Source organism: Nothobranchius furzeri, chromosome 1 (genome assembly GCF_043380555.1).
Source record: "Nothobranchius furzeri strain GRZ-AD chromosome 1, NfurGRZ-RIMD1, whole genome shotgun sequence".
NCBI lineage: Eukaryota > Metazoa > Chordata > Actinopteri > Cyprinodontiformes > Nothobranchiidae > Nothobranchius > Nothobranchius furzeri.
The window spans coordinates 55,904,739-55,925,370 of record NC_091741.1 but is presented as its reverse complement, the minus strand read 5'-3'; the positions used below and the strand labels follow the sequence as shown (position 1 = coordinate 55,925,370).

Genomic DNA, 20,632 nt, shown 5'->3' with positions numbered 1-20,632 from the left:
GAAGAGAACTGGGTTTGGTAAGTTTCAGTCTTATGATTCAGTTCGAGTTTGTCAACGAGAGAGTTCGGATGTGTTGAACACGCACCCGGGGAAGGGAGCCTGCGGCTCCTGCCCCCCCACCCCCCACCCCCACCCCCACCCCACCCCCCTCACGCTGTTCCTGCCAAGCCAGACAGGAATAGCTGAATTGCAACCGCTAACGCAGACTCGTCCAGAGTCTTTGATTTTCTGAGTAAATTAAACTTAAGAAAGCGCATCTGCAAACGCTTTATCATCGACGTGTACCAGGGGGCATCTCTGGACCGGATCGTGGACACCTTCGTCTTCTCTGCCAGCCGAGGTGACCTGGATGAAACATCGTCCTTTGACGTTCCGGATCTGAACGAGGGTCCTCGTATGGTGAGGCAGAACACAGTAGATAGCGTTTTGATGCATCTTTTCCAACAAAACTTAAGTTTATTCAAACCATCACTTTTCACTCAGACACCTGTTTCTTCCTGAAGCAAAATCAGATGCACACACGCATTCATCTCACCTTATTTTCAATTCTCACACATCCAACACAAGGTCTATTTGAGCAAGTTTACAATATCAACTGTTAAAGATTGTTCAACAAAGTTGCCAATGTTGATTGTTATTTCCTATGCTTGTCATTTCAAAATCATTAGTTTAATTTGAAGAATTAAAACTTTTAACTTTCAAACTTGTCTCTTCATTGAACTGAAACACAGACCCACGGATATTATCGACAGTTTATCGATGAAAACAACCTTTGAGTCTTCTTAAACTATAAAATTTGGTTATTAATTTATTAAAATTAATATCTCAAATTAATATGTAGAATGGTTCCTCTTTCATAAAAGAGCCTAAACCAGGTTCACTACATTGGTATCAAAAAGGTTCTTTAAAATTCACAGACATCATATGTAAAAACCAAGGAACATAACAAGCGGATTAGAAAATAGCGTTTTTAGCCCCATTGACTTGCATTCATTTTTTCGTTCTTCCGGAGGGGCCACGGTGCGGAAGTAGATGGGCGTGACTTAGTCTCCCTATACACCTCCAAGTGGGTGTAGAGGCTGGTCTAGTGTTCCACTACCATGAAGAAAAACAAATTAAAACTAAGATTGTAAAATTTGTTAACGATTCTGCCTGCATGTAGCAGTGCAGATCAGTCATTGACAGCTGCCTATCACTACTGATCCTGGTTTATATTTGCAAAGTGACTTTTACTATTCATACCCCAGTTACTACTCACTTCATCGTCTCCACTCAGCCAAAATAAAACATTTTGCTTAAGTGTGTTTATGAGGCAGAGATCAGATGTCTCTGTGTAACAGTTTGCTCTCAACCAACTCAGGCACAACATGCATAATGACACATTTCGCCTAATGGACTCACTGACCAGCTCCCTGTCCACACCCATCCACACACACACACACGTGTGCAGGAGTCATTTGAAGAGATGAGTACTTTCACTACATCCAGTGACCACTAGTACCTCTCTGTTATGAATATGTTATCAAAAAACCAGTCTCTTCTATGTCACAAAGAATACTAGTATTAATGGCCTCGTCCAGCTTGGCTTGGGACCACAGAAGGTTGAGCTGATTTTGCAGAGAGCAGAGTGCATCTTGGCTAGTAAAAGCTAACCATTAGCAAAAGTAGCTCCACAGCATGGCAGAATATTGTGGAGATAAAACATCAACATTGCATTTTTTTTATCCAAGAAAGAAAAGTGAATGAAGGCAGCAAAAATGATGCGTTGTATTGGGAGGGGGGGGGGGGGGGGATGAGTGAATGAGAACCTTAAAGGTTTGGATCACTGAAAAAAACATTTTTAATGATTATTCCTGATTATAATCGGTCACTGAGTTTTTCATGCAAGCTGAACATGAAAATAGTTCTCTAACACAATTTCCTGCATTAGCTTGTGTTAGAAAATAGACGGTGAAACACTAGTGTTACGGTTGCCAGTCTGGCCAGTGAAGAGCAGGAGCCAGGATCACCCAGCCCTAGTGAATAAGCCTGACACCACCCCTCCTCCTCCTCTCTCCCGGGCTGCTGAGGAGCACAGCTGAGCTGAATCTTCCTGATGAGCCAACACCTGTATAAAAAGGCTGTGCCTTCAGCAGTCTGGGAGGCAGCAGTGCAGGAGTTCTGCTGTCCTCCTGGTTTTTGTTTGGTTTCAACCCCTTTTTTGTTCGGATGAGTTTTAACTGGTAGTTTTTACTCTGAGTGACCCAGTGGGATCTTTTGTGTGCCCGTTTTTTAAAGGTTAACTTGGTTTGGCACAATTTTACTGACTTCAGTTTTAAACACCTTCGTTGTTGTAAAGCTTTTTAAAATAAGTTTTTACCAGGTGTTTTAGTCAGTAGATTGTTTTAGACTTTTATCAATTTCGGGTTTTTAAGAACACCTTCGGTTCGGTAAAACTTTTCATGTAAGTTTTTACCAGGTGTTTTTAGAGTTGATAATTTATGTTAACCTTTTAGAGGGTTCTGTTTGTTTTGGGCATTTTCTTTATAATGCGTCATCTGTTTGCTTGTTTTTAGAACCTTTTGCTACAAATAAAACCATTTTAAACTCCACTGTCATCTTTCTTATGTTACCCCCTCCTTCGCTTTTTACCAACACATGTCGGGGACGTAACAACTAGGATTTGAAAAGTCTGACAGATCTACATCACTATCACTGAACATTCATGGACTCACCCTTCTTGGCTTGTGACAGAGAAGGCTTTTGTTGATTTAGCGTCCAGGAATCAGAAGAGAACGTCTCAGCTAGTATGAGCTAATTGTTAGCATTAGCGACTTCACAACACTGCATAACCCCTTCAGACTTGTGTTGTTTCTGGAGATAAAACATCAACTTTGCAGAGCAAATGGAGTCAGCGGTAGAGTCACATTGCTGTCATCTAATCAGAGGAGAGATTACCAAATATCAGAAAATAAGACTCCACATTCTGCTGTCCGAAGCTACTTTCTCCTCCAGGTGTCTTGTACTTTCTGCAACAAGCACATTTAAGAACCGTCCTCCGAATATGACTTACAAGGCATTCATTCCTACTAGACCACTGCAAATGTATTGATTAGATGAATTAAATGCATATTTAAGGTAACACAAAAAGAATCAGCTGTTTTTAAGTGTTGCTGATTAAAACAATAAAAATCAAATGCATACCAACACCAAAGCATGGTAGAGGGAGTTTCATGGTTTGTATCTTTTAGATATTTAGATAAAATCTTAAAAAAAAAAGAATACTCCAGCAGATATGTATGAAGAATGCATTTTATTTGCACTAAATTCTGCAAAGCTATTGACGTTTTCCAAAAACTGCAATACAGTTTTTAGTTTTATTAAAGTTTGTTATCAGAAATAGTTAAAACTGTAGAATGTGGATTGGATACTTATGAAACTTTTCATGTATTTGATCAAGTTACCTTTTATGAACAATAAGAAAAACAAGAAGCGTTGAAATTAAATGCTTAAAAGTTTACAGAAAATCAAAACATAAGGAGACAAATGGTAGTTGAAAAGATAACTTGCCGTTTGATTTTACAAATTACAGATTGTGTGTTTTTGTCTGCTGTTTGGCCTCAGGCTATGTGAGCCATGCATGTTGGACCCTCGCTGTGGTTTCTGCTACCGTGAGAATGGCTCGACACTCCTCGCGTCCTCCTGCGTACCAGTCAATAAGAGCTCCACTGAGCATGCAGCGTGGGGCAGGTGAGTCGCAGGATCCACATTGAGCGCTGCAGCTTTCATGGTGACACAGCTTAGAAAGAAATCTGAGTTTCAGCAATGAGGAACAGAAAAATAAAATGTGTTTCCTCTTTTCAGGTGCTCCAACTCCACCCTGATGAGAGATAAGACTTACTGGGCCTACAATTACTGTCCCACCTCCTTCTCTTGGCTTGTTTTGTTGGGTCTGGTTCTTTACCTGGCTGCTTTTGCTCCAGGTAAGATGTTAACCTTGTTTTCGAATGTTTCTAAGTAGTTTGAAAGGACTAAATAGAACTAAATAGAGAAAGAATATTTGCTGTGGTGACCCCTGAAGAGAAAAGCTAAAAGAGAACCCATTTCCATTTAATTAAAATATACAAAGGTCAGTTATGGGGCTTCATCTGTATCGATTGTTATTGCAGCGCAGCTAAAGAAGAGCTGCATGCATCTTTTGTCATATAACATTCACAGTGTGTCCTAGCCATCTCTTTATTTTCATCCGTTTTATTGACCAGAATGCTCACATTCCCCAGCAGATTGAAGAAAAAATATATATTGAGTTTAATTTAAAAATAAATGAGTTCTGCTCTACATCTGCAATGTCTCTTTTTCTACTCAGTCAGGATTTTGGGTCCTGTTCCAGAAATTAGTTGGACTCCGGAAAGCTCAATCAGCTGCTCTTGCATGCAATTAATAAGTGTTTCCATGGTGACCCTTCATATCAGATGCTAAAAGAACCTGTGGTTTCTAGTTTTGTAGTACAGTGCTATTTGTAGACTTACAGATTTCTTATGTTTTGGGATTTTTCATCATTCTAATGTTTCAGTTTAGCAAACAAATTTCATTAGCACATAAAGATAACCTGACTGAACTGTCCTAGTCAAAATCTGGACCTAAATCCTATTGGGATGCTGTGGCATGACCTTAAACAGGACATTCATGCTAGAAAACCCTCAATCTGTCTGAGTTTATTCAAATTTGCAAACTCACTTGGGTCAAAATTTCTTCGTAAACAGAAACCAGTTATTTCAAAAGGTTGCTGTTGTTTCTGCCAAGAGCGTAACAATCAGTAATTAGGCTTAGGGGTCAATTATGTTTGAACGTAATTTTTTTCCCCTAGTAAGTGAAATCATCATTTGATAGGTACAGGTGCTGGCCAGTAAATTAGAATATCATCAAAAGGTTGAAAATATTTAAGTAATTCCATTCAAAACGTGAAACTTGTACATTATATTCATGCAATGCACACAGACCAATGTATTTCCGATGTTTATTACGTTTAATTTTGATATTTATAGGTGACAACCAATGAAAACATCAAATCTGGTATCTCAGAAAATTAGAATATTCTAAAGGCCAATGAAAAAATGTTTGTTTCTCTAATGTTGGCCAACTGAAAAGAATGAACATGAAAAGAATGTGCATGTGTAGCACTCAATACTTAGTCGGGGCTCCTTTTGCCTCAATAACTGCAGTAATGCGGCGTGGCATGGACTCGATCAGTCTGTGGCACTGCTCAGGTGTTATGAGAGCCCAGGTTGCTCTGATAGTCGTCTTCAGCTCCTCTGCATTGTTGGGTCTAGCGTATTGCATCCTCCGCTTCACAATACCCCATAGATTTTCTATGGGGTTAAGGTCAGGCGAGTTTGCTGGCCAATCAAGGACAGGGATACCATGGTCCTTGAACCAAGTGCTGGTGGTTTTGGCACTGTGTGCAGGTGCCAAGTCCTGTTGAAAGGTGAAGTCTGCATCCCCATAAAGTTGGTCAGCAGCAGGAAGCATGAAGTGCTCTAAAACTTCCTGGTAGACGGCTGCATTGACCCTGGACCTCAGGAAACAGAGTGGGCCAACACCGGCAGATGACATGGCACCCCACACCATCACTGACGGTGGAAACTTTACACTGGACCTCATGCAACGTGGATTCTGTGCTTCTCCGCTCTTCCTCCAGACTCTGGGTCCTTGATTTCCAAAGGAAATGCAGAACTTGCTTTCATCAGAAAACATAACTTTGGACCACTCAGCATCAGTCCAGTCCTTTTTGTCCTTGGCCCAGGCGAGACGCTTCTTGCGCTGTTTCATGTTCAAGAGTGGCTTGACACACGGAATGCGACACCTGAATCCCATGTCTTTCATGAGTCTCCTCGTGGTGGTTCTTGAAGCGCTGACTCCAGCTGCAGTCCACTCTTTGTGGATCTCCCCCACATTTTTGAATGGGTTTGTCGTCACAATTCTCTGCAGGGTGCGGTTATCCCTAGAGCTTGTACACTTTTTTCTACCACATTTTTTCCGTCCCTTCGCCTGTCTGTTAATGTGCTTGGACACAGAGCTCTGCGAACAGCCAGCTTCTTTAGCAATCACCTTTTGTGTCTTGCCCTCCTTGTGCAAGGTGTCAATGATTGTCTTTTGGACAGCTGTTAAGTCAGAAGTCTTCCCCATGATTGTGGTGCCTTCAAAACAAGACTGAGGGACCTTTTAAAGGCCTTTGCAGGTGTTTTGAGTAAATCAGCTGATTAGAGTGGCAGCAGGTGTCTTCTATATTCAGCCTTTTCAGAATATTCTAATTTTTTGAGATACCAAATTTGGAGTTTTCATTAGTTGTCACTTATGAATATCAAATTTAAATGTAATGAACATTGGAAATACATTGGTCTGTGTGCATTGCATGAATATAATGTACAAGTTTCACGTTTTGAATGGAATTACTGAAATATTTTCAACCTTTTGATGATATTCTAATTTACTGGCCAGCACCTGTATAACATCCAGAAAGTTAAAAACATCTTTTAATTTTTTTTGCTTAAATGTGTGCACATTTAAAATTTTTCAACACATTCACATTATAAATGGTTCTTATCAAGTACTTAATTAAATAAATATAAGAGCTTCCCAAAAAGACCCTCTCCACTTGGCAGAAATAATAGACCTTACAAGTATGCTTTTTTTTCCTATATTTCCATTTTTTTCTTGCATTCGGGTTATTTTTTCATAGATGACTTGTACTTGTACAACGCCTTTCAGAGGACATACACTACAGTGTGTGATTCATCCATTCACACACACACATTCACGTGCTGATGGTGTCCTGGGGTACACTGGTAGAGGCAAGACTTCCAAGCATGGGTGCCACTGGTCCCTTGGACCAACACCAGCTGGTGGGGGGAAATGTCTTGCTCAAGGACACAACAGCAGAATTCTCTGCCAGGGGTTGGGAATGATCCTACAACCCTCGGCTCGCCAGACAGCCCGCTCTACCTACTGCTGCACTCAAACTACATCAAACTTTGTTGATCTGATGAAAAAAGAAGAAATCTCTAAGGGAGAAAATACGTTTTCATAGAAGTGTAATGTTAAAGACAAATTCAGCCACGCCTGCACGTGGACGAATGTAATTTCTTCTCATGCTGACTGCAATAAAATAAAAGCAACACTCACTTTTCATTTCTGTCTACTAGGTATGGGTCCAATGCCGTGGACCATTAACTCAGAGATCTATCCTTTGTGGGCCAGGAGCACTGGGAATGCCTGTGCCGCTGGAGTCAACTGGACATTCAACATCTTGGTGTCTCTCACCTTCCTCCACCTGGCTCAGTATCTAACATACTATGGTGGGTTTTTGGACAGGGTTTTCTTTTCCCAGTCACTCCAGTCTGATCCGATTTACTCCAAGCAGCTGATTGATATGTTAGTGTTTCCGCTAGTGCAGTTAAACACCATGTTTCTCCTCGGACAGACAGGGACTGACCTTTGGGGAGTTAAAAATCAGTCAGAGGTGATGATGAAGGCTTCCTTATATGCAGTGGATTAATTAAAGATTTGACCCATTTTAACCCCTTAATCTGGTTGATAAAAATAATCCTGCAAGAAATATATAAATAAGTTTGAAATGCAGGAGGTTGTATTCAATGTACAGTAATACTCAGTTGTAACAAAAGTGTCATTTAGGTTTGATGAGGGGAAATTGGAGACTGCAGCAGCCACGAAATCTCATTAAACCTTTGGCACTTCCAGAGTGAATTCTTAATACCTGATGCCTTTGTGCTGTGTTATGTGGTACTTTGTGTCCTATTAAGGTTGCCATAATGTAGCTTAGACAAGAACATGTTGCACCCCACCTCCTCCATCATATTGTCACTGAAAGCAGTTGTTCTGCGTGGTAAAACATTTTAATTTTTTAGCTCTGTGAAGAAGTGTGTGGGCAGTTGATATCCAGCATTAGCAGCCAGTTGGATCTGTTGCCACTGTTCTCTTTTTTTGACACTGAACAAGGACGCACCATTTATAAATAGACTGTGTGAAAAGTTGAACATTTAGTTTTTTTTCTATCAATCCTTAATGATGTGAACAATTTCAGAATTTTTTTCTTCTTCTTTTTTCTTTCCAGGAGCTTTCTTCCTGTACTCTAGCCTGGCCTTGCTGGGTTTTGCCTTTATCTACGGCTGCCTGCCAGAAACCAAAGCCCGGCGCCTGGAGGAGATCGAAGCACTGTTTGAGAACAAGCTTTGTTCCTGTGGTGCTTCCGATTCAGATGAAGGACGACAAGTCGAGTACATTCGCGTAAAAGGCTCTAATTACCATCTATCAGACAACGACGCATCAGACGTTGACTAGTCTGTGTGCTGTTGACCTCATTCTGCATGTTTCAGTGATGAAACATGCAGAATGATGGGGTCTGGAATATTTGCCTCATTTTGTGATGTGTAGAGCCACTGGTGAACCGCACCATGAGGTAGCATTTATAAGGCCGTAATCAGGAGGTAAGACTGTTTACCACAGTAGATATGCATTCCACTGAAAAGGCTGAAGGCTAAAAAATTGTTTAATGGGAACCAGGTTTGTGCGTCCACATGACCTAAGCTGACCTGACAGCAGTTGTTGTGACTTGTTGTTTTTCTATAGCGCCATTAAGCCTTTCAGTATAAGACATGTCTTACTTCAATGTTGTTTCGGCTTGTAGCATAGCCCACTGACTTAGGCCCTCAGAATGACTTGCCTTCGGTTTGTGGATAGCCCTCATTGTGTGTTTTTATCTTTGTTTGTTTTAATAAAACCAAACCAATCTCCAGAAATGCACAGTATATTGTTACACTTGAGAAAAGTTGGCTGCTATCTAACTAAACCACTTTAGTAGCACTGAAAGAACCATTTGTTGTATTGATTTGTTTGTTTAAAGGGACTATGCGGAGTTAGAAATTTGTATGCTGGCGATTCCCCCTTGAGGCCAAACACGTAACCACAGCTTCAATAGGCTTGTGCATGAGGCGCGCATGCTGTACGTCTACACTCCTGAACGAAAACAACAGCTGAGTCTGTCCTGTACCGGTGCAATTTACAGGTTTGCTGGCATGACTGACAGAAAAAAATTTATATAATATATTTAGACCAAAGTAATTAGGACTACATATTTTCCAGATGATAGGTGGCCAAATGCATAGCAAAGTGAACAGAGTGAAGAAGCCAAATAATACAGATAAATGAATAAATGACAAGAACAAACAAATACGAGTATACTTTGTATGCATGAACGTTGGCCCTATTTGATTTGATTAGCGACACAGTTTTACTAAGTTTATACTCTTCTACACAATTCTAATAAAGTAGAAAAACAATGTTTTCTGATGTAGACATGCTAGACAAGCAGCCTAAGAAATGTATGACATACAGAAAGCCCCCAGCTTGCTTTGAAGGCATCAACAACCCCCCCCCCCAGCCCCCCCCCCCCCCCCCCCCCCCCCCCTCCTACAGGCTATGTCTGAGCGTGAACACACATGACGTCATCACGCATTACGCTGCCCCCGGAAGGCACTGGGGAAGTGTGCTTGTTCGACCCGAACATACTTATTTTCTGTGGTTTTACAGGAATATAGAGGCAATCACAGTGAAAAGGCCAGGGATCATTCTACAGGACCAGTGTACTGCAGTAGAATGTATGAGGAAGACTTATTTCTACACATGAATTGGTTGTTAAACTTCCACATAATCACTTTAATTGTACCCATTTGGTAACACTTTAGTTTAGGGAACACAAATTAACCGTTAATTCGCTACCATTTAATATGCCTATTAGTGGACGACTAAGTCTTAATTAGGCATTATTAAGCTATTATTAGGTGCTTATTACCAATGCTGTAATTCTAATATTAACAGGACATAAATTGAGTTTTATCAAAATAAGCTATTCATAATGGTTAACTGAAAGTAAATGGTTTGTTGCGGATTAACGAACATACTAATTAGCCCAAATCAATATGTGGCTTTCAAAGAAGTAATTCAAGGGGAATAGTTATTCTGCATTAATAACCAAAAATTGTCACGTGTAGGAGGTGGAGACGGGGGACCATGTTCTGGTAAATTAACACCAAACTCCACATGTTAATAGAGCCTAAACAACAATCAATTAACCACTTGTAATCAAGAATATGTTCCCAATTCTAAAGTTAGATTTTGTTCATACCCAATTACTAGTGGTTTAGTATTAAATAACCATATGAAGGCAAGAATATGTTCCACTTGAATTACTTTGTTAAAAGCCACATATTGATTTGAGGTAATTAGTATGTGCATTAATCAGGCACATAACTGAATAATTGGTTGAACTGTGTTTCCTAAACTAAATGTTGCCAATTTTACTGTTCAAATGCTGTGCTGCCTCCTTGCAAATTTGTTTTTGCTTTTTGTCACACTTTAATGTTCAAGATGAGCAAACAAATAAAGCTTCCTCTTTGCAGAATAGTTGTAAGATAGCCACACTGGAGGATTTAGCCCATCTAAGGTCATGTCACTGCATCTCTATGAATTTTAAGTCCAGACTTTAACTGGGGTCAGTCTAAAACCATAAACAGTTTTGAGACTGAATTGATTTGGATGATCGTCCTGCGGCACAACCCAAGTGTGCCTTAAGGCGACATGCTTAAGGACGACATTCTCCTTTAGGATTTTCTGGTAAAGAACAGAATTGATCAATTACAACAAGTCACTCAAGTTCTGAAGCAACAGATCAGCCCTGGACCATCACACTACCACCACCATGTTCAACTGTTAAAACTTAGCTTTACTCCGGGTGGAATGGAGTTGCTTTTTGAGATCTTTTAGCACACTTCATGTTGTCAGACAAATTCTGTTGATTTATATGCAAAAGGTCTGGCAGTAATCAAGCCTGGGCATGGCTAATGAAACTGAACACATTTTTCCAAGTAATGTGATAAATTACAGTAAAATCATGGTTTAAAAAGAGGGGAAGTTAGTTTTTTTTAAACAGGGGCAGGTTGGTTTTGCCATCAATAAATAAATAAACTGCATTTTGTACTCTGGTCATTTTTGTCTAATACTGAAATTTGTTTGCTGATGTAAAACAGGTAAACGTGACAGCAAAGCAAAAACATGGAAGCTGTAAGGGGAGATGTACTTTCTACAACACTGTACAGCTGTTGTGGCATTTTTAGTTTTGAAATGTTTATTGTTGGTGCACCAAAAACTGGTTCCAACCAGTGTCTAACGAACCATTCCTCAGTTATTGATTCCTGAACATCATTTACACATAAAGGGAGAAGATCACCACTCTGTTCAGATGAATCTGTAAAAATAATTATAGTGTTAAATATATTATGACCATCATTATATAGTGCCTGTGCAATGTAAAGGTGCCCAAAGGCCATTTTCTGTTGACATTCCCTGCATGTCTAAGTAGCTGTTCTACTACACATGCATATAATGGAATTGGTTGGGTTTTTTTTTTTACAGGTATTTTGGGTTTTCTGTCTTCCTTCTCGGCCTCATGTTCAAAAAGAAATACCTACAATTTTAAAAGTTTCTGTGTCAAAAGTTGAAAAGTAATGTATTTTAATGTTTTGTAAAGATCTGTGTGGTTTGAGCTTAAATCCATAGAGGTTTCTGTGGAGCGTAACAAAAGATGTGATTAGAGAGCTGCTGCTGTGTCAGAATAATCTGCCAAAACAGTTTATATCTCCCTTTCGGCTAAAATGTTTCGAAGATCACGATTACCATAAAATGTTATACTGACACATTCAGATTTAGTGATATGAACATTGAGTGTTGTTAATATTTTTACGTTGTGACACCTGCATGCATGTGGAACTGAAAGATTAGTCATGTTCCTCTTGCTGGAGACTAGCGCCCTCATGTGGAAAATCATTGACAGAAATGTGCTTTCAGAGTGTAGTTATGCCTCACAGTAAGACTTATTTTTTACTTAGTTTTTGAAGTAGTTTTAGGATTGATTCAATGTCTTACTAAACACTTTGGGCCCTTCACATAGACACTCACCTGCAGCCACTTCAGGTTCATTTATTCTCCAAAGACTGTATTGCAACTACGACAGGACAGTGCATTGTAGCTCATTTATTACTTAGAAATTAGCTTTCATATAACAGGTACTTCTCAGCTAAAGATCTATGGATTCTAAGGTGCAAAATACGACACTGACTAAAATATTTAAGAACATTCTTTCATTTAGTCCAGGAACTGTTGTTCTAAAACACAATGTTTGTATACAGAATGTGTAAAGGAAACTTCTTTGACCAAATATTTATTGTGATTGTATATCTCTGATGCAGTGTCTTGAAGGAACAGTGGTATTTAGCCCTCTACATGCAGTTTCCTTCTGTAAGAGAGAATGTAATTGTGTACGTACAGTGAAAATGTTTTTTAATGTGAACCAGTTACACGTTTCTTAAGTTTACAAAATAATAAAAATAAATCCTGTATATGAAATTATTGTTCCAACTGCAAATGTTTTGCTAAAGTTTATATTATATAGATATCTTAATGAAATCCCATGTACATGGAAAAGAAAATAAACTTAACCTGAATGCTTTGAGGCTTTAGTATGCTTCATAACATTTAAACATTGGCGTTAACACTGACACACACATACACACACTATCTACCCCCCTCTGCCTCAGCAGGAGCTAAACATTGCTGTTGTCCTGAAAGCGTCTCAGCCTCCTGAGGGTCACTGGACTCTGCCAGCAGATGTGACCTCCTCTCTCCCATCTGATGCCTCTTTGATCTGACGGCTGTTCTCATCGTCCTCTGTCTCATCTCGATTCTCTGAGCCTGTCAGAAACATGAGAGCAGATAAGCAGCATGACAGTAAGGAAGCAGGATGCGTATTCTCTGTGTGTCCGTGCTGCTGGTGATTTCACTGTTCTACCTCTTGGGCTGAAGATGACCTGTAAAGGGTGTGTGGGTCTCTGTAGGATAACTTTAGGTCTGTTATTAACGCTGAACTCATTCCATGGTGGCCAACTTCCTCGTCTTGTGGTTTGTAGTGAAGCTGTCTGCTGTTGAGGTGCTGGTTGCTTCTCTGACATATCATACAAGCTGCATGAAGCTCTGGCCTCACTGTTTGTGACAAAGCTGCACTGAGTGGAAGCATTGCGCGTCTGGGGTACTGTTTGAATCCCCACGTCTTGAGCTTCGGTGGGTGTTTTCTTACATTTGCACAACTCTGAGATCTGAGTTGGTTCCAGAATGTGAGAAGATGAAGACGGGGCCATCTGCTGGCCTTGGACTCCAGATGTTTTATTTGGGCTGATTACCTTCCCTTCAGTTTTCTGGTCTTTGCCTGAGTTCATGTCGAGTCTGGCAAAAGAGGTGAGAGATTTGGAGGATTTTGGAGTCCTCTGTGAGTTTGAGTCATCACAACAGGGTTCATCTGTGTTAAAAGCAGAGTCTTGAAGACACTCCTCGCAGCAGGATTTGTCCTAATGAACACAAAGATGACAGAAAGAGGAAGAGTGATTCAATGTTTATACACCCAAAAAAGGTTGTCAGTCTACTGGAGGCAGCAGTAGCTCAGGGGGTACAGCAAGTTGTCCAGAAATCAGAGGGTACTGGTGGTGACCAGAGGTGCAGCCTCGCTTCTGTCAGTGCGCCCCAGGGCAGCTGTGGCTACATCGTAGCTCATCCCCACCAGCGTGTGAATGTGTGTGAGAACAGAATGGACTGTGAAGCACCTAGGGGGGTTGTACAACCATAACGCTATACAAGTTCAGACCATTTACCATACTGCTTATTGCTTTCTGAATCTTTTCATGGTAATGTGTCCCCCCCCCCACACCCCCAGGTAACAGTATTAGTATTTCCTCAGATTATCTTTGTCTTATACTGAAATGTGCTTTAAGTCTGATAAAAAATCAGAAATAAGAAGATCTGTAGGCGGGCAAATATGTTTTCACAGAACTGTGCAAAGAAACGATCTTACAGAATGTATGCTGTTTTATTTCCAGATGGAGATCGTTACGTCTAGTAAACACTTTCACAAAGTTTAAATTAAGCCATTGCAGCCTTTAGTCAAGACTTGCAGAGATGCAAGCTGCAAAAACAAAGTTTTATTTATACAGCACTTTATGGCTACCAGGGCTACAGCCAAGGGCTTTGTGGTATCAAGAGACGTAATTAATTAGATTTATAATACACATAGGCATGAGGGACACACAGAAGTCGAGATATCCATCTGACAGTCACATAAGCCATTTCTTTTAGATGCATATTTTTTAATAATTCAGAATGACACCCCCCCCCCCCCCCTCTTAAAACTACTATCCTACAATAAGTGATCCAAAAATTTTTACAAAGCTAAAAAATGTCAATGAACTTACATCACTGGAGTCTGAACTGAGGTAACCTTCTTTGCAAGAGCAACTTGGCAAATTTTCACAGCTACTCAGGAGCTCAGTGTTCTGGTCGGGACATGCTGTGGGTTTTAAACAGGCAGCTTTTCAGTTCTGCTAGTCCCTCCTCCACATGTCAAACAAACAAAAGCTGGTTTGGTTTGCTTCATAAACTTACAGGAGTTAAGGTCAGCGCAGTTGGAGAGCTGAGAAAGAAACAGAAATATATAACAATGACACGGCAGCTGGAACTGTTTCAGAAATTGGTTGTTTTTAATTATTTTAACCAAAACTGTAGTTACAAAGTCAAACACTTGGTGGCGACAAAAGCCTAACACACACTTTACTAAACCACAGCAGAGCTCACCTCCACTCCACTGAGAACATTAGTCACGGTTCTGTCAGTAAGAAAAAAAAACATCATAAACATTCATCAGACAAATCCTAAATAAAAGACCAGCCCCTACTGTGGTGTTGCAGATCGCACGAATGTTTCATCTCTGAGGGATATTTTGGATTTTGGATTCCCGAAGTTAAAAGCTGAAATAAATGGGGGAAAAAATATTGACTTTGTGTAAGAAAATAAATAAAACTAGAGGTTTTTGTGCTTATTTATATACCTTCAGTTTCATACTCGTCATCACCAAACCCACCAAAGACGTCGTCTTCAAGCAGATTTCCAGTTTGTGACCGGTCAAGTGAGAAATCCAGCTCTGTGTTTTCTTGTTGATTAAAAAAGAAGGTAGCTGCGGATCTATCAATATTACTTCCTTCAGTTTTTCTGTAATAAAAAAACATGAGCTGTTACAAAATATTCAAATAAATACAATATAAATATAATTACTATTCACTCAAGATTTTGGCTTCCAAAGAGGGTAGGGACTGCAGTAGGGGTCTCCACGTGAAAGAAGGGTGGGTTTGAAGTGCTGGACCAGGGAACAGGATCTGTCAAACTGATCTGCTGGGAGAAAGGCTGAAACTACCATAAGAGGTCACATTAAAATAATTCACAAGCACATAAACTTGCAAAAAATTAAGACAATTTTCTTTTTTCAAAGCTTGGTTAGACATGTTATCTATCAAAGCCATTCTGTGTGAGTAAAATGCTTCTGTATCTGCATATGCAATACAAGTTTATTTACTAATTGCAGTTTTGACTACACCTGGGTCTGCTGCAGCACTGGGGTGTTCTGGGATGAAGGAGAATAGTGAGGAAAAAGCTGCAACTGACTCTGGTTTTGCTTCTGTATTTTCATCTGGGACGGGAATATTCCTGAGGAGGGTAGCAGGTTTTACTCATCACTATTTCAGCAAGGTTCATCTGAAGGGGAAATGCACAGTTCTGTTTGTTCTGTAAAACCTTGACTCATCGAGACTGATGAGGTGGGGCTGAGCGGGCCAGTTATGAGAGGCAGGTAATCAGATGCACTGTTGTCTGAGAACGTTGACTCCAACACTGGTGATAACTTAGGAATAAAAAGGGAAAGTGTTTTAAGAGTTATCTGACATCAGCAAACATATATTATATCTAACAGACAGACAGAAATCAAAAATGTGCAACCTTTCTACACTTGAATTTTTGTGGATTTATGTTCTGTCTTTTTCTCGTTTCTGGAAAACTAGATCAAGAAGATAACACAAGAACAGATCCATGTAAACAAATCATCAGCTACTGTACAGCAGCCATTGTGTCAGTGGATTATATTTCCAGCTCTACCCAAACTGAGACGAGCTCTCGACAAGGTTCAGCTGCGATGGAGAGCAGGGACTCATTGGGAGCACTATGGACTCAGTCCTCCGATGCTTGGAGCTTCCATCAAAACTGCCAAGAACAGCAACTTTTGGAGGATCTGAAAGAATTCAAACATCTGCTAGTACATGCCAGTCTGAAATGCCAACCTATATGTGAATATACAGGTCCTTCTCAAAAAATTTGCATATTATGATAAAGTTCATTATTTTCTGTAATGTACTGATAATTTACATTAGACTTTCATATATATTAGATTCCTTACACACAACTGAAGAAGTTCAAGCCTTTTATTGTTTCTAATATTGATGATTTTGGCATACAGCTCATGAAAACCCAAAAATCCTATCTCAAAAAATTTGCATATTATGAACAAAAGGTTCTCTAAACGAGCTATTAACCTAATCATCTGAATAGACTAATTAACTCTAAACACCTGCAAAAGATTCCTGAGGCTTTTAAAAACTCCCAGCCTTGTTCATTACTCAAAACCGCAATCATGGGTAAGACTGCCGACCTGACTGCTGTCCAGAAGGCCATCATTGACACCCTCAAGCAAGAGGGTAAGACACAGAAAGAAATTTCTGAACAAATAGGCTGTTCCCAGAGTGCTGTGGGAAGTCTGTGGGACGGAAAAAGTGTGGCAGAAAACGCTGCACAATGATAAGAGGTGACCGGACCCTGAGGAAGATTCTGGAGAAGGACCGATTCCAGACCTTGGGGGACCTGCAGAAGCAGTGGACTGAGTCTGGAGTAGAAACATCCAGAGCCACCATGTACAGGCGTGTGCAGGAAATGGGCTACAGGTGCCGCATTCCCCAGGTCAAGCAACTTTTGAACCGGAAACAGCGGCAGAAGCGCCTGACCTGGGCTACAGAGAAGCAGCACTGGACTGTTGCTCAGTGGTCCAAAGTACTTTTTTGGATAAAAGCAAATTTTGTATGTCATTCGGAAATCAAGGTGCCAGAGTCTGGAGGAAGACTGGGCAGAGGGAAATGCCAAAATGCCTGAAGTCCAGTGTCAAGTACCCACAGTCAGTGATGGTCTGGGGTGCCATGTCAGCTGCTGGTGTTGGTCCACTGTCTTTTATCAAGGGCAGGGTCAATGCAGCTAGCTATCAGGAGATTTTGGAGCACTTCATGCTTCCATCTGCTGAAAAGTTATGAAGATTTCATTTTTCTGCACAACCTGGCACCTGCTCACAGTGCCAAAACCACTGGTAAATGGTTTACTGACCATGGTATTACTGTGCTCAATTGGCCTGCCAACTCTCCTGACCTGAACCCCGTAGAGAATCTGTGAGATATTGTGAAGAGAAAGTTGAGAGACGCAAGACCCAACACTCTGGATGAGCTTAAGGCTGCTATCAAAGCATCCTGGGCCTCCATAACACCTCAGCAGTGCCACAGGCTGATTGCCTTCATGCCACGCCGCATTGAAGCAGTCATTTCTGCAAAAGGATTCCCGACCAAGTATTGAGTGCATAACTGAACCTAATTATTTGAAGGTTGACTTTTTTTGTATTAAAAACACTTTTCTTTTATTGGTCGGATGAAATATGTTAATTTTTAGATATGAATTTTGGGTTTTCATGAACTGTATGCCAAAATCATCAATATTACAAACAATAAAAGGCTTGAACTACTTCAGTTGTGTGTAATGAATGTAATATATATGAAAGTCTAATGTTTATCAGTACATTACAGACAATAATGAACTTTAACACAATACGCTAATTTTTTGAGAAGGACCTGTACATGCAGAGCTAAATCATTTTGCTTCGGCTAATCTCTGTCTAGATTTTTAGGATAAGTACTTAAACTAAGTAAAATAATTTTGATGTTTAAAAAAAGACTTTTCAAAGACAACACCCATTACTGTCAATGAGCTGACAGTGATGCTTTTAATTTATTCCATTGTTTGCCCTATTTGAAGGGTGTTTAACGGCTACCCTTTAAAGTTTCAACTAAACTTCCAACAAATCCACAATTTCCCAGCTGTCATTTGAAATTAACGCTAATATTTAAGAAGTAAACATGTGCTGTATGGTTTTAAAAAATATGACGCATTTATATAACATTTACAATGTTATCCATTTTTATCCATATTTTATTAAGTCACCAGAAGTAAATTTACCTTGATTTCCCTTCTTGGTAGCAATCTGACCGACTATAAACAAACTCATTAGGTCCATACTCCCAGAGCTAATGTCTTTGGATGACGATGGTGGCAGAGCTACCCCGATTTTCCTCAGCCTCTGCTGCAATTTCCTCTTTTCAAAAAACTCCTGAAAAAATACAAACATAAAATAGGAAAATTCCACAGGCATACTTTTTTCGAGAAGTCACGGACATAACTATCTCACCCGCTGCTTTTTAGCATCACTTCTCATCACTAGTCTGTTCCTGTCATGTTAACAAAATCCGATTAGCTCAATTTAGCTGCGTAGCTAACAAGAACAATGTTACAGCACTTCATACCTCGAACCTCCGACCCAGTTCATCTTTGAGATTTAAAATTATGAATGATTAACATTTCGGTACTGTAAGCATGTAAAACAATTCAGCCGTGGGTGTTTAGGCAAAAGTTGTTGGAAGAGTGGTCCATTTTCCCTGCTAACTAAAGGTTAGCTAAAAGAGTTAAAACATTCACGCGGGACACGTCATTTGGAATTCTAGGATGTCCAAGGAAGGTAGTCCCGCATTTCTCGCCTCTGATTGGCTGGAAGGACTCTACTACGATTGGCTATTTCGTGTAAGAGGAAACAGTTTCCCCTCGCTGCAGGTTTTTGTGTTTACAGCCAGATCTTGAGGAGTTTTTTGAAGATAATATGAACTCATCGCTATAATAAACATCTTTTCCTGTTTAGCAACAAACCAGGTTCAGTTTCTTTTATAAAAGAGCCTGAAAAACATGAAATGTGAACTTGTGATAATTCTTGTAGCATTTTATCACACTAGACCGACTTTATATGTGTTGGCTTTATTGGGGTTATCTTATTACTTCATAGGCTATCCTGCTTTAAAAGGTTAAGGCTGTTTACAAGCTAGAGCACATCTCTCATAATCAGATTAAATGTATATCATTTAATCAAAATTAGGTTAAAGCTGATTATGATTTAGACCTGGTTTTCACCAGTTTTCAATATTCTAGAGAAAAAACAGACCTGATGCACACAGCTTGGCAGAATAGGGCAGTTTTATGAAATGGCTTACCCAGGTAAGGCACATATGTTTATCCTATATACTCTAATGATTCAGAGCCAAGAGGTATAAAGTATGTCCAACAGTTTGATAAATGCAACAACATTTAAAATTCACATTTTACGTTTTTCAGTTTTTTATGAAACATAAAACATAAAATAATTTGCAAAACAGGACAGAATGTTTATTATAGCGCCGTTCACATTTTCTTTACTAAACTCCCCAAAACAGCTTTCTGCTGGTGGCAAAAGGACTGTCTGCACTTCGCGAGGACAGCCAGTTTGCTGTTAAAGGAAATAGCCAGTCATAGTAGAGCCTTTCTAGTCAATCAGAGACGAGAAAGGCGGGATCTTTCTTGGACATCCTAGAATTCCAAATAACGCATGTGGCGTGTGTGTATTCCATCGACATCTGATCGACATACCGTATACATATATATGTATATTCAAAACTTGTGACAGATTTATGGAAGCCCATTCCCATCACTCAGATGAAAAAATATATATAATCTCATAATTATTACTTAGCATCTTATGACTTAGTATTTCATAATTATGAGATAGTATCTCAATGACTTAGCTGAGTCATAATTATGAGATAATTTTTTTTATTTGAGTGGCGGGAATGGGCTTCCACAGAATGGGCTTCCATATTTAGCTCATTTAAAAACAGATGGGAACACTTTAATTTTTTATTAATTTAATTTCCCTCTAGGATTTACTGGCCTGTAAATGGAATTCAGCCCCCCAAAATTCGAAATTTAACACATGATAAAAATAGTTGACATAAAGTATTTGAAGTTCATATCCAGTTTTCTGTTTAAAAAAATCCTTGGTCATTTCAGAATGACTAAAGTTACATCTCTAAACCATCTAAATCCATCAGTTTTTATTTATTTATTTATTTTTTAAATTTCTTCTGATTTCGTCTAAATTAAAACTAACCTCAACCTCTTTTCCTAACCTGTGGAAGTGTCGGACATGCGTATATTTGTTAGAACAAAGACTTATTATTTCAGTCTGACATTTAGTTGAAATTCTTGTACCAAATCTAGTTATTTTTCATCAGTTTTAGTGTGTAAATTTAATCTTGAATGTTTTTATACAATACATGTATTTTCAGAAAGCACTTGCTTTTACAGTTTCTGTTTAATTTTTGTATGTTTAAAATATATTCAGATTTTAGGATTTGTTTTTGTTTTATTACCTCTGGTGTCCTTAATAATTAAATTAAATAGTTGTTACAGGTAGGGTGGTCAATAAATTTAAATAAATATTGAGATTTAAATAAAATCCATAGACTTTCTGAAAAAAGTCAGT

The 20,632-nt window shown here is 39.4% G+C and overlaps 2 protein-coding genes across 4 annotated transcripts in view; one reads left to right on the top strand and one right to left on the bottom strand.

The window, feature by feature from the left end:
* LOC107382370 (proton myo-inositol cotransporter) overlaps positions 1-8,795 on the top strand; it is a 140,283-nt gene extending 131,488 nt beyond the window's left edge. The window contains exons 7-10 of the mRNA XM_054739590.2: positions 3,604-3,729; positions 3,844-3,962; positions 7,182-7,334; positions 8,111-8,795. Coding sequence (XP_054595565.1) covers positions 3,604-3,729; positions 3,844-3,962; positions 7,182-7,334; positions 8,111-8,337 — 625 coding nt within the window. The 3' untranslated portion in view covers positions 8,338-8,795. The remainder of the gene's footprint in view (positions 1-3,603; positions 3,730-3,843; positions 3,963-7,181; positions 7,335-8,110) is intronic.
* Positions 8,796-12,069: 3,274 nt separating this feature from the next.
* Positions 12,070-18,808, bottom strand: LOC107383640 (uncharacterized). Of its 3 annotated transcripts, none has more exons than XM_015956409.3 (15): positions 18,591-18,808; positions 18,476-18,515; positions 18,247-18,397; positions 16,078-16,210; positions 15,922-15,979; positions 15,721-15,826; positions 15,524-15,633; positions 15,212-15,318; positions 14,981-15,141; positions 14,828-14,900; positions 14,728-14,758; positions 14,539-14,566; positions 14,349-14,443; positions 12,899-13,451; positions 12,070-12,801 (listed from the first exon to the last, which is right to left on the bottom strand). In XM_015956409.3, exons 1-15 carry the CDS (start codon positions 18,611-18,613, stop codon positions 12,698-12,700), a joined length of 1,773 nt encoding a protein of 590 aa, XP_015811895.3. In that variant the 5' UTR covers positions 18,614-18,808; the 3' UTR covers positions 12,070-12,697. The 3 variants fall into 3 exon arrangements, with proteins under 3 accessions (XP_015811895.3, XP_015811890.3, XP_015811901.3); XM_015956404.3 differs by having other exon boundaries at positions 15,212-15,339; positions 18,591-18,807; XM_015956415.3 differs by lacking the exon at positions 18,476-18,515 and having other exon boundaries at positions 15,212-15,339; positions 18,591-18,805.
* Positions 18,809-20,632: the final 1,824 nt, after the last annotated feature.

Bases quoted from the DNA above. Each gene is read 5' to 3' on its own strand.
- LOC107383640 (XM_015956404.3), bottom strand. From the start codon at position 18,613: ATGAACTGGGTCGGAGGTTCGAG. The intron at 18,398-18,475 runs GTGAGATAGTTA...GTATTTTTTCAG, and splicing joins GTGATGCTAAAAAGCAGCGG to GAGTTTTTTGAAAAGAGGAA. The intron at 15,980-16,077 runs GTAGAGCTGGAA...TTCTTGATCTAG, and splicing joins GAGAGCTCGTCTCAGTTTGG to TTTTCCAGAAACGAGAAAAA.